This window comes from Scleropages formosus, chromosome 16 (assembly GCF_900964775.1).
Source record: "Scleropages formosus chromosome 16, fSclFor1.1, whole genome shotgun sequence".
Taxonomy (NCBI): Eukaryota; Metazoa; Chordata; class Actinopteri; order Osteoglossiformes; family Osteoglossidae; genus Scleropages; species Scleropages formosus.
Genome location: NC_041821.1, coordinates 21,679,745 through 21,694,025, shown reverse-complemented (window position 1 = coordinate 21,694,025; position 14,281 = coordinate 21,679,745). Strand labels below are relative to the sequence as shown.

Below are 14,281 nucleotides of genomic sequence, written 5' to 3'. Positions count from 1 at the left end.
TGGAAACGTGGGAAAGGCGTTCGGTGCACGGGTCTGGTTTTCTTACACGTGCTTCCTCCATTCCTTTGGCCCCTTTCGATCATCCCCTACTTTTCTCCTTCTGCCGTCACTTAGAGACTTTCACATGTATTCATTTGGCAGACATTTTCACTCAAAATGATGTACAACTCGGTGAACAAAAGTACATTTTGCAACAAAGAGCTTTAGATGCATATTGCTGCACCAGAGCCGGTGTATCGCGGTTTGTCTCGTACCACTGTTTTTGCCAGTGTACGTTACACGAGTAGCGGTACATAGAACCGAGAATGTTGTTGACTCATAATGTAGGGGATGTTTATGGAGCAGATATGAAAGAAGTGGGTCTGAAAGAGATGTGTTTTTAGATGCTTCTTGAATTCTGAGAGGGATTCAGCAGTTGTGAGGGAGGGAGGGAGGTCATTCCACCCCATTGGAGCCAAAATACGGACCCTTCGGACTTTCGGTTTTTCACCCTTAGTGATTAGGACCACCAGGCGTGGAGGAGCGCAGTGGTCTTGCTGGGGCGTACAGAGTGATCAGGTCCTGTCGGTATCAAGGAGTAGATCCATTGACGGCCTCCTAGGCCATAACCAAAGTGTTGAACTTAATACAAGCAGCAATTTTTTAACCACTTAACCATCATAAGTGTAATTTACAGACTGAGAAACATGCTAAATGTTTTTTTTTTTTTTTTTTTTAAACCTCTCTTATGTAGTCTGAAAGGGTGGAGCTTCACATTGTGGACAGGCTGCGTCTCTTATCGACCACCTCATGGTTCACACATGAGACCCGTAAGCACAAAAGCCCACAGACCCTTTTCTCAGTCTTTCTCCCATTCTCGCCTTGCCGCGTCAGGGTAATTCAAGGGATAATCCCGAAGAGCCGACTCCAGCGTGTTTCACAGCTTTCCCTACGCCGCTAAGCGCTCGGAAAAGGAATTAAATGGGTCCGGTCCGCACAGCAAGTTGAGTCAGTGATTCACTGACCACTTGGAAGGAAAAACCGCTGGACTCGGCCCCAAGGACCGGAGCCGAGAAGCTCGGATTAATGCGGTGTCCTGGCAGGCAGTAACACTGCCCTCTGGTGCTCAGAACCGTCTCATTTGGAACCAGGTTGGATTAACGTGCGATGGACACAACAAAGGCAACGACCGTGAGTTGGTGCGTGCGTTCCGCACCGGCGTGATTGCGGTCCAGTCCTGGGGGAAGAGTAACCGTTTAACGCCGACTCGAGGATACAAGTATAGTGCCCTCCATTGGAGGCGTCCACTTCTGTAAGGCTGTTGTTTGACGGCAGAGGACGGACCCAAGTGCGCTGCCGTTTGTTGAATCAAAACGGTTCGGTCCACTGCGCCCGGCACATCCCGGCCGGTCTCATCCAGCTTCCCACAAGCAGACCCTTGTGTTACTCTTTCCAGAGCGAGAGGGGATGGTGAGCGGGGTTCGGGCGCGGAGCCTCTCGGCACCGTGAAAGAGGTGTTGTCGGGGACCAATGGAACTGTGCGCTGCGGGGAGGGGGTGAAGGAGTCGGGGCGGTTGTGAATGCAGCTGTTCACTAAACCAGGGCAGGGGTACACCCATCCTCTTCAGTGCCCCTTTTCTGTTTTCATAGGCCGATTCTATGTGTGTGTGTGTGTGTGTGTGTGTGTGTGTGGTTCAGGGCCATGGAGGAGGAAGTCGCTCTATAAGCTCCACCCCCTGTCCATCAGGGCTGGACGGTGCGCACAGGGGCGGAGCCTCCAAACCGCATGGTGCCCCTGGTCGCAACGCAGCTTAACTTCTGCTGATAAACACGTCACACACTCCAAGGCACTCGTCAAGCTAACGGCTCGGCGAAAACACAGAGCCAGTTGGCTGTTCCACGCCTCGCGGCAACCTGCGGCGACTCATCGGCAGGAATCATTTTACCGCCCGGCGAAGAGCGAGTCCGAGTCGTCGGATGTCGATTTGCGTACTGTAGGGAACGGTAAAATATCAGGTATCGGTACAGTGGTGAAGGAGTTTATGGCCTCCATTCACTGGCATTAGTATTGGAGAGACAGCAAGATGCGGTCAATATGGGTGAAGACCACCCGTATGAAGTGGTCCGCAGCCCTCGTCCAGTTGTCTGTGTCTCCACGTTCTATTCAGGCATCTGAGTTTAACTGCCACTTAATTTAGTTAGTTACAGAGCGGTGACTTTTTTACACCTATGATGACACACTTCATAATCTCCTGTGCCAACGAAATTACGTAAAAACAATACTGCTGTCACTTCTCTCTCAGGCTCCCATCATATACTGGCAGAACTGATGAAAAGATCTGATCAAATTTAGTTTCGAAAAGCAGCAAAAGCAGAGAAAACTGCAAAGGCAAATGCTTTTTCACAGTTGAGTACATCGCAGCTGAAATAATTGAAATAATACCATTCTTGATAGACAGTACACTGATAGAAAGCAAAGAAGTCCTCATGCATAGAGCAAGCACTTACAGTCAAAAGGTTATAATTTACTGCCCACCTGTGTGGTGTTTTTACCCTGCGCTGTGCAAAATCAATTAAAAATGCATTTTAAAAAAGTGGAGTTGGAGGTTCGAGTCCTGCTTGGGTTGCCTTGTGATGGACTGGCGCCCTGCCCTGGGCGTGTCCCTGGTTTGCCGTGACCCCCACTTGGGGCAAGTGGTTTTCGGACAGTTTGTGTGTTATTATTATATTCATTTAATCAACACTTTTCTCCAAAGCAGCTTACAGTGTTTTATATATTTGATATTTACAATTATTTCCCCATTTGTACTGCTGGGAAATTCATACAGGAGCAAATCAGGGCTTTGAACTTGGGTCCTACTATGCCACCTGATGTCCCACCCACAGCCTAAATCTCAGCTCTCCCTGTGCAGTCCTGTCACTCCTCAGATGCTACAGTCTGGAACGATGTGCTGGAGAATCCGCTCTTAATATGTCATAGTGGCTCCTTGCTGCGGCTGGTGGCATAACGGTTGGCACTGCTGCTTTTAGCTGCAAAGGTTGTAGGTTTGAATCCCACCCTCAGCAAGTTACTTAAGCTTAAACTGCTCCAGCAAAATTTCCCAGCTCTATAAAAAGGTAAATAATTCTAAGTAACTTTGGAGCAAAGCACTGGCACAAAGAATAAATGTAAACCCATCTCCCTTACTTACCTCTCGTTCTGTCACTTCCCCTTGACGTGGGTAAAATGATCACGTGGATCATCCTCATGATTAAAGCAGCACATTTAGCTCCCTTCTACTCATGCAAACAAACCTTGTGTAATTTCTCTTGGGATTAATAAAATGATCTATCTTTGTGTATGTCAATGTTTGCGTCTGTCTCTCAGCGAAAGAGGCAAGAGCTCTTCACGCTCACTGAGCCGTACATGCAAACACACACAGGCAAACATATCAGTATTTTTACATTAGCTTCGCCACCACACCCCTCTTCACACGCAGACACATGCTTGCTTTATCGCTATGATTATACTCATACATCATACTCATAGAGAGAAAAAAGGGACTGAAACAAAGAGAAGCAGCACGCAAACACAAAAGAATGTGCAAAAATTTTTCCTTTGCATCGAGGGTTCAGATGGGAACGTGCAAAGAAATAATTATTTTAAATGCAGCAGAAGTAATTAATTAATTCATGTAAGTACAGAATAAATCTTATAATTCTTTTCCTTCCCACGAAAGGGAAAATATTAATGGCATCTGTAGCGAATGAGACAATGAAGAATATTACCTACTCAAGCGTTAGTATGACCACATGGAGTTCTTACGTCACCTGCGCGTGCACGGTGGCGTATGCACACACTCGAATCGTGCAGAACGTATGGCTTGAAAGGAGCAATTTCCAGCAAAAACCTGCAAAAAAGTGTTTTGAGATTTCCTCCAGCTCTATTCGCATGAAAAGGGATCTGTGTTTGCATGTGGGGGGATGTGGCCGTGTGGTGGGTTTGGGGTTCGAGCCCTGCTTGGGGTGCCTTGCGACAGACTGACGTCCCATCCTGGGTGTGTCCCTTTGTCCTTGCGCCCGGTGTTGCTGGGTAAGGCTCTGTCTCTCTGCAACCCCGCTCGGGACAAGTGGTTGTTGCAGTTGGTTGGTATTTGTGTGTTGTAGGGTTATGAGTGGGTCTGAAATAGTGCAGTGGCTGCAGAATGGTCACCCTACCTGGCCTTGGCCTCTTAAGATGAGCACAGAGCCAAGGTAGGCAATGCAATGCCATCTGGACCTCTGTCTAACCCAGCCCTCCGCGCCTGATCCAAGGACACCCGAGGGAATTATGGATCAATCCCGATAAAGGGTCATCGCTATCGTCCCGTGTTCTTCAGCGCTTGGAGTAATGAGAGTTCGACCCGTACCGCGGTGCGGGAAGAGATCGCCGTGCTGTGGGCTTGCATAGCCACGGTTTGAGTTGCCAGTGCACATCTTCCGTGGCAATGGTGGACACATTTCATGAAACGGGACCAATTTATTTATTTTTTTTTGTAAGAGCAGCTTTGCTCATGGTAGAGGCTCTAGAGAAAGACTCTACAGCGCATGTGGCGCCGCCACAGTTATACTGCACCCTGATGTTCTGACGGTTAAGGAAATGTAGTCCTGTGCAGCTGAAGAGCTCTACTGTGCTAGTTGAGGACATTCTTCTAATTAATGGAGATATCTGTCCAACTGATATCTGTCCAACTAACTCGTGGAGATATCAGATACCCTAGCAACCTACTTAATACTCTTCTCCTCTTCAGTACCATCATGACAAGTACTTATTTTTAACATTCCCACATTTTTGTACTTGTACTGTATTATCATTTATAATTTATCGAATTGCTTCACAATAAATTTGTGTGTGTGGATATTTGCAGTAGTGGTGTCTACAGTGTATTTATAATAATATCCCCATAATATAAGTGATAGTCGAGGGTAAAATTTTACTGTAATTGCATTTGAAAAGTCAGAGTGTTTTAGCGATGTGTGACATTAATGAAACTTAAAGCAATTCACGTAAAAAAAGTGTTTACACACAGTGCATCTCTTTAAAGGTGAAAAAACGTCTGCGTTAATAAAGGCATTGCAGTGATTTGTAGCGTGAATTAAATGTGCGTCGTTACATTTAAAGACGGCGCGCGAGTGAAAATCCAGAGCAGTCATTTCGGCGAGTGTGTTTATGAGAGGAGAAAGGTGCTAAATGGTTTGGAGGCTGGTTGCAAAGTTCTGTAGCGAACAAAAAATACTGAGATATAAGGAGTTTCATTGGAAGATAATATCTTACTGTGGATTTTGACATTTGCTTGTTCTGCTTATGGTGGTGTGAGATTTTTTTTTTTTTTTAAATAAATTTGTTTTGGTGTTTGTGTTCGTAGGTTCATCCTGGTGTTCGGCTGCCTGGTCCTGTCCGTGCTGTCTACCATCCCCGCGTACCAGGATGTCTCCTCTCACTGCCTCCTCATCCTGGTGAGAGACGAGTGTGACTCACCACTGTTTCAGCACGCCTGTCTGCAGCTTGTACCGTACATTTACCTGTCAGCCCCTCCTGTTGTCTCTTCAGAGCTGCTGTCCTTGGAGAATTACATTGTCTTCAGACATGGAATTAACCCGTCAATCTGCTTGAAACCATAAACAAAGCTAATTACTGTTTATGTCAATCCTCATAAACTTGCATTTTGTTGTCATTTATCTACACGCAAAATAGCTTTGTAGGATTTCGGTTAAGTTTTCTGAGCAATCTGGGCATCAGGTAATGAAAATAGTCATGTAGTGCATCTTGTCAGTCTTCGGAAGTACAATGGAGATATTCAGACAAGCCTCTTTTCTTCGGGTGCTCTGGTTTCCTCCCACAGTCAACAGAGATGTTCAGGTTCATTGGTGACTCTAAATTGCCCCCAGTGTGTGTTACACTGCTCTTTGTTTTGGCTGGGTGGAGAGCAGTTAATAGAGGGGTTGATGTGATTTGATCCTGGGATCTTTTTGAAGTGTTTAATATGTTTGTGTGTTGGGGGCAGGTGTATTTTAAGTGTGAGCGGCTCCTCTTTGAAGACTCCATCACCACATTAGTAAAATGAAGATCGTGTGTAAAAGCAGACACAAAGCACTTTCCCTGGATACCGTTGAGTTTTACTTGACTGCAAGTAAGTTGCAATGTACAGCCAAATTGGTAGAAAAGGAAAAGACATCCGATCAATGACACTTGTCCACGTTCAAGTTTAAGACTGGGCCCTTAACCGACATTCGACACACCTGGTCCAAGAGAAGACTGCTCATTCCAAGCAATCTACCGTTGAACACGCTGTGCGATGAGTGGCTTGTGAGTTTGACTCCAATGATCCAAAACTCAGTTTTTACTGGCCCAGGAGTTTAGTTGTGCCAACTAAAGGTCACACATCTTCTCACACTGCTTCCAGAATCTCTCGAGTCTTTGGGGATATTGTTGAGGCCTTACTGATGTGTGTAGTCCAGTTAAAATTTCAGCGGTTCACACAGCACCCCCCCCCATGGTGGATCTGTGTAATCGGAGACCAATAAAAGCAAGGAGGTGAAGTATATTTAAAGAGAAAAACACTTGTGGAAGAAAAAGCGTTACCGTACCCCTTTGAAAAACACCGGAGGACAGAACAGCCCTGGCTCCTTACCCACCCACCCATCCATGTCATTGCCCTCAGTATGCCTTTAATCCACAATAGCCGTCATTGGGAATAACAGAAGCAATGAGATTAAACCGCATTCTGCAGAAAACCAGCATAAAACTCACCTGGGGACAATCACAGAGCGGAACGTTGCATTAATTATGATCGTTTGACAGAGTAATTAACTCCCTGCAGTTTGTACAAAAGCCTGCTTGGGGTACAGTCGTACAAAAAGCGCGTTCTTGCATGTAAATCAGCAAAAAGACAAAAAAAAAAGTCAAGTAGGGAAATAGTTATATCAAGTACTTGTAGCTGATTCCCCTGCAACAGTTCATTAGACATTTCTGACATGTCTGTGGACTTTCCATGCGGAGTCCTCCATCAGAAGGATCTTAATGAAAAGACAGCAGCGTGGCAGGGTAGTGCAGTGATTTAATATGTTTTATTGCCCAGCTGTTGTTTTGCTGCATGAGCCTAGCAAGCAGCAGGGGTAGCAGAGTCTTGCTCAGACTTTCCCCAGCCATACTGTCACCTCGGGTAGATAAAGAATAAACAAAGACGAAGAGCAAGCAACGGTTTGTGTTTATTTGGAAAGGGGGGAAAGATGAACTGCTGTATAACTGTACTCTTTTATCCCTCTGTCATTCACCTGACTCAGAATGCTGATGAATTTTGAGTTGCCCTCTTACACGTTATTGATGGGACGGTACAGTAATCTTGCCATGGAGAAGAGATGTGTTTCCTTCTTTGGTTTCAGTCTATGAAGGTGAAGGTCGCTGGAGCAGCTGTCGCAGTGGCCACGGCCTTGCACCGCAAGGACTCGTGTTTGAATCCCTCCTCCCGCTGTAGCACCGTCGAACAAGGCGCTCACCCTAAGTCGCTCCAGAATGGGTGCATAAACGGGCAAATAATTGCAAATAGCTGTAAGTAAATGTAAATGCAAGGCGGTGCATCTTTTTAGGACATTTGTTACCCTTCCAGCAATGCGAGTGCTGTTGTTTAGAAAGGAGTGTGTGACGCTGTGTGTAACAGCATCCCAGGGCCCTCTGGCTTTGTTACTGTACTGACCCACAAGCGAACATTGTGCTAATTGTGGTGCACTTGCTGGGATTAGAAAGTGCTGACTTTGACGCCCGTGGAGGCAAACCTCGCTGCGTTGTCAGGACATAATTGTTGCTGCTATTAAGTGCTAATGCACCCAAAAAAAATGTTTGCCACAGATTTATGACGTCTTAACGATTCTGCAAATTAGACACGCGCGGTAATTACCACTCAAAAGGTATTCCTCTCAGCAGGGTAGGATGCTGCACAATGTAATCATCTACTAACGTATTATCACAAAGTTAACTTAATGAGATTAACAATTTTCGAATCTTAGGTGGGACTTAAAACGTGGCTGTGTGTGTGCTCATGTATTCTTTTTTATTGAGGTCTATTATGCGCACAAAATTGTCGTATAAATTTAGAAATGTGTGTTTATTATTTTTGCTGTTATTAATTGATAAACAGATCACAGTAAAATTAAGGCAAGCGGTATTTCCCTTCCCTTTTTACCTAATAAGTATTTGTTTTCATTATAAAACCAGTCTATTTTGCGTTAGTAAGGATATAAAAATTAAATGGATAATAAAATGTAAATGTGCCCTAACTAAATGGAAAATTTCATGTTTCAGGTCAGAGGCCATGTTCACGGTGCAAATTGTTATAACTAGAAGAGAAATAAAACTGCAAAATTGCTGTTTGTAATTAGTTTTGGTGGCAACACAGCACTGCTGTCCTCACAAACATATAGCAGAGGAAAAGCAGAACTGTGGCACTCAAACGTTTGGTGCTGACTGATTCCTGTGCCTCCCCATCCCAACAGGAGTTTGTGATGATCGTGGTTTTCGGCCTCGAGTACATCATCCGCATTTGGTCCGCTGGCTGCTGCTGCCGCTACCGGGGATGGCAGGGCCGGCTGCGTTTTGCCCGGAAGCCCTTCTGTGTCATAGGTAAGAGTCCGGGAGCTCACAGCAGCAACACGGGTTTGGGTGTGCAAGGTAGCTATGAGCACACGGGTGAGTACCAGGCTTTGCACGTTTCTTAGGATGGCTGTAGAAACGGTCTCCGACTTACGATAGGGTTATGTTCTCATAAACCCAACATAAATCAAAAATATTGTAAGTCAAAAATGCATTTAATACACCTAACCTATCGAACATCATAGCCTAGGATACGTGCGAGGACCATTACGGTCTTGTCACTTTCCTGTTGGGCAATTATCTTGAGTTTCTCCTCAAGAGTAATTGTCCTCCTCTTCTTCTTCCCACCAGTAGCAAGAGACACAGATGGGCATTTCGTAGACATGATGGATGTACAAAACACAACGTAGATATGGGGGGTATCCAGAAAAATGCTGGCAACACAGAACACTGTAGAGTATTGGTGTACTGTATAGCAATTGCGTGGCAGACTGGGAGATGTGGATCGCTGCCGCTGCCCAGCTGCTCAGCATCACGAGAGAGTATCGCACCGCATATCGGTTGCCCAGGAAAAAATCAAAATTCAAAGTACGGTTTCTACTGAATGTCTATCTCTATCGCACAGTTGTAAAGTCGAAAAATCGTTAAGTTGGACCGTTGTAGCTCGGGGGCCGTGTCTATTTACAGCATCTCGAATGTGAATATGGTGCTGTTTGAAAGTGTATAATTGAAAGTATATTACTGAATGCGTACTGCACCATCGTAAAGTCGAAAAATCATATCGTAAAGCTGTAAAAGTCGTAAAGTCGTAAAAATCGTAAAGTCGAAAAATCTGAAGTCGGACCATCGTAACTCAGGGACCGTCTGTAGTTACAGCATCGTTAAAGTAAATACGGTGCTGCTTGAAAGCGTATGAAGCCCTCGTTTGCCTTGAACCGAGTCTGTTTGGAACTTGCATGTTTTCCTTGGTTCCTGTGAGTTTCCTAAAAGTGCACCACTTTCCTCCCTCAGTCCAAAGACAGAGGTTTCAGGTTGATGACTTTAAATTGACAACTGAGCGTGTGCAAGCAACTTACCATTCACAAAGTAGAAGACGTTCATTCAACCACAGATGAGGGTATCAATGCAAACAGCAGAGAAAAATGCTGTGATTTTTGTAATATGTGTACGTTAGTAATGAATAAAATTTAGTAAATAGAAGAACAAGTGTCACTGGGTGGAGAACTTGAAGGAGGAAGAAGAGGACTGGCGATAGACGGAAGGAAAGAGATGAAACAGTCTTTACGGAAAAATGCAACTGAGAGACGTGGGGGGACGCGGTGCCTGGTGGGAACCAACTCAACCGGCTTTGAGCCTGAAGGAATGGAGCAACGGCAGAATTCCAGCAATTTGAGCGTATTTTGAAGTCTTCCAGAACGAATCAGTGGCAAACCATCGACTAGGATCGAGCTCAGAAAGCTGTCGAGGTCGTCCAGGAAGCAACCAATGTCAACATATTCACTGTAGAACAGACTTGTCTCCCCCAGTGGACTCATGCAGGTAATCTCTAGTGTCAGCCTTCACGTCAATCTGTACCCAAAAGCCATTTGTCCGTTTATATGATTTAACAATGAAAGGCAGGTGAAATCAACACTGTGCTTAGTGACAATGTAAAGGAACCGTGCTCTTAGGCTCCGCCTCCAACAAACTTGAGTCCCTTTAAATGTCAGCTGATGAAATCCTTACACTGCAGAGCAATAGAAGGCCACGTACACGCATCGTTTTTTGTAATTTCATCACCACAGTAGGTGATGCTTCATCCTGATGAAAGTTGCTTTTAGAAGTTTATGTCATCCCAAGACATACAAGCAAAGTTTAAACAAGCAACTCCCCAGCTGCACTCAAAGGTAAAAATAGACTTAAAATTGTCTGTCTGGCAGATATTTTAACACAAATGTAGCTTTTAAACGCTTTAGTTACAAGGCCAGGTTCTTCACTGTAGGAACACATTGTCAAGGCGTCTTTGAGTAAACATACTACTTATCAGTTTGATATTTAATATACAGGGAGGCTCCTTGACTTACACATGCAACTAAGACCTGATTTTTTTCTTTTTTTTTGTAAATCTAAAATTACTCTTAACTCTAACTCACAGTCAATCGCCGACACTCAAAAGCACCCGACACAAGCTGTAAATACTGTGAGATTGACTTAAAGTAGCTCCTAGTTAACTGCTTGGCTCGGAAAATCCGGTTTCTTACACTCCATGGTAGACAGAAATTTTAGAGAACGCCATTAAAAATAAGCAATCAGGGATGTAATCATAACCGTAACCTTTGTAACACATGAAACCAATAAAACCAGTAAAATTGTTTTAGTCAGTATAGAGTGCAAGACAAATATAATTTAAGTCTGAAATTTCTGAGTAGAAACATGTCCGGTTTTTTTTTTTCTTTTTTTCCAGTATTAAGGTTTCCTTACTTTGAGTTTTGAGCTGATTTAACATGGATTAAGCGCTCGTAATTTTCTTCACATCTTTGCGTTGTGAATTCTTATGTTTTGTTTCGCTACATTATTTGAGTCTCAGCAGCTGCTGTGCAGTTGTGTCCTGTAAACTGGATAATCTTATATTTTTTCATTTGAAGCCTTTGAAGGGCTTAAAATATGACGCAGGAAGTAACTCAGGTGGATACCGCTTAATCGTAATCTCGCTTGCAGTACAAGCACGCAAATGCACACACATAAAAAGCAAAGGGATTAGACATTGCGTGAAATTCCGGAAATGCTTCATTCGTTGCTGTAGTTTTTTGGAATTGCCCACCACATTTTTTCACCCAGAAGTAAAATCTTAAATTCGCTCCAGGTTGTGTGTAACTGACCCTTTTAAAGCGGCGTCATCATGTCCGCACCGGAATCGTGGCAGCAGTTGGTCCTGTTACGCTCCTGTTACAGTCGTACCTTCAGGATCTTTGCGATCGGCCACGTCTCTTGCTGCTCCAAGGGAGACGCTCTCGCGAGCCGTGGGCCTCGTTAGAAAGAGGGATGTTTGTGGTTCAAGCACAATGGGGCCCGTCCGTGTGGTTGCGAGGGCCCTGTCATCCGCGGGATGCTGTCAGGTGGCGTGCCAGAGAGGTCATTAATGGTGATGAAATAGGCAGCAACCTCGTGATGTGGCCAACATGATATTAGCAGAGCACACTGCGCCTGATCGATAGCCGAGCCTGGAAAGAGACGAGGACTAGACAGAAAGCTCCATGAGTCCATTTAATTATTTGTTCCCATGATTTGTGGTGTCAGGTTAGCAGGGAATGGGTGTGTGTAATGTGTTTGAACCCACAAGCCTATGCATGAGTGCATGTGAATTGATTACAGGCGGTCCGCGATTTACGACGGGGTAACGTTCCGCGAAACCCATCGTAAGTTGAAAATATCGGAAGTTGTAAATGCATTTAATAGACGTAATACACACCTCTGCGTGACAGACTGGGAGATGCCCATCGCTGCCGCTGCCCAGCATCGCGATAGAGTATCTCTCAGCATATCGCTTGCCCGGGATAAAATCAAGTCAAAATTTGAAGTACGGTTTCTACTGAATGTCTATCGCCAGCTCACCATCGTATAGTCGAAAAATCGTAAGTCAAACCATCATAAATTGTGGGCCACCTGTATATGTACAGTATGTGTGCACGTTTTCTTAGAGAATATGCAGTAATTCTTTGCTCAGATCAGGAAGCTTACTTTCATCAACTAACCAGTGCGAGCGGTAAAAGGTATTTCTCTCTGTCTCTTAGCCACCACTGATGAAGAAATGATCGTGTCTAAAGTTTGTTGCTTAATTTATAGCTGAGAGGCAGGACAAGAGGCGGTGGCACGGACTTGACATTTTAAAGCAAATAACAGCGTAGCTGCCCTCCGAACCTGTGGTGATGTCACGTACGTGGGAGGCAGAAATGAAGGAGCGGCACAGTCGACCGTGACCATAGAACAAGGTCATTAAGGGCAGCAATTCATCAGGCCTGCAGGATCACACTGAACCATAAATTGTGGTGGACTGGGAGCAATTTCACTGTGAGTAGTTAACCAGATAACCTGGCGAGGTCGTTTAAAGTTCGTTCGGAACAGACACCTGAAGCACCCCCGAACTCTCGAGGAACTCGGACCAAACGCCACGACGGACTCCTTTAAGTAACGGCCAACAGTCACGTGGCTCCAGACTTCGGGCTTTATTAGGAGTTGACTTGAGACGCCGGCGCTCTGTTATTTTTCCTGTCGCTGTTTTTGGCAGCTCAGGAAGCTGCTGCTACCCCCGCCGCGAGCTGTTTAAATAAACGGCAGCTGTAGCCGAGCATGCAGCCCGTAGATGCGAGCGGCACGTTGGTCTGAAACGGCTGGCATGCGAGGCCCGCAAAACAAAGACTCAGCACGAAAGAGGCAGCTCTGAAAATGTGTGTCTTGTGGGCAGCTCTAGCTGTGTTTGCTGAGCAGTTAAAAAATGTTACAGGAATGGAAAACTTTTGGGTTTCTCACCTACTGTCTACAGTACCTTTTTTCTCAACGTGCCATATATGCCGTATTGCTATTTACGGCCCTCATAATTCCCTTATTGCCGTTCCGCTACTGATGGGCAACGCACTCCTGGTCTAATACATCTGTTGTGAGCTATATTAGCTCACACTCACAACGCTAAGGTGCAATACACAGCATCCCAAGGGGCTGATCTAATACTCAGTGCAAGGCTACTGTTATAGAATTTATTGTCCTGTAAAGGTTCTCTGCATACGCTGTCTCGTCAGTTTACAAGCACAAAAAAAATCACAATTTAATTTGTTTGTAAATCCAAAGTCTCTTTTACCACTAAGTCACCATCAGTAGCGAAAAATTCAGAAATCCCCCACATTATTTGCTGCTTAGGTGTAAATCTAAGCTACAACTGTAATAAATTTTCAGAATTACGGTAATACCTAGCCCTACATCGTTAATTGTTTCCAAAGGGCGCGACTTAAGTCGAAAAACGACGGAAAACGAAATAACCCCTAAAAAACCAATTTAGACCCCCTATAAACCCCTAATAAGCATTCCCCTTAAGTGTATACACTTCAATTAATGCTAAAGAGAAAAGCAAAAAAAAAAAAAAGACGTTATCGGCGCCGAACGGCAGGTAAATAAGAATTTTTTTTTATTATTTTTAAGCTTTTAATTCATTTTATAGATTACAATATATTATTTTACATATTTTAACATGGGGGGTGTGGTGGTGCAGTGGGTTGGACCGGGTCCTGCTCTCCAGTGGGTCTGGGGGTCAAGTCCCGCTTGGGGTGCCTTGCGACAGACTGGCGTCCTGTCCTGGGTGTGTCCCCTCCCCCTCCGGCCTTACGCCCTGAGTTGCCGGGTAGGCTCCGGTTCCCCGTGGGCCCTGTATGGGACAAGCGGTTCAGAAAGTGTGTGTATATTTTAACATTTATTTTTATTTGATTTTACACTTTTTTATTCTTTTTAAGTGATTTTTAGGTTTTTAACAATTTTTAATATTTTAAAAATTCGACTGAAGACGAATTGTATTTTTCCATAGATATTTAACAAAACAACGCAAAGTCGAAATCGACACAACACGAAACGACGTAGGGCGAGGTGCTATTGTACTCTGTAATACTTGTCGTGTGTATTAACTTCAACCTACATTAAAATTAAAACTAAAATTATTTCCCAGAAAAATAGTCT

At 44.6% G+C, this 14,281-nt stretch overlaps 1 protein-coding gene across 3 annotated transcripts in view; it reads left to right on the top strand.

Moving 5' to 3' along the window:
• LOC108933615 (potassium voltage-gated channel subfamily KQT member 5-like) overlaps window positions 1-14,281 on the top strand; it is a 132,952-nt gene that overhangs the window by 90,119 nt on the left and 28,552 nt on the right. For all 3 annotated transcript variants that reach the window (XM_029258968.1, XM_029258967.1, XM_029258969.1), the window contains exons 2-3: window positions 5,364-5,454; window positions 8,488-8,614. In XM_029258968.1, the coding sequence (XP_029114801.1) occupies window positions 5,364-5,454; window positions 8,488-8,614 (218 nt within the window). The remainder of the gene's footprint in view (window positions 1-5,363; window positions 5,455-8,487; window positions 8,615-14,281) is intronic.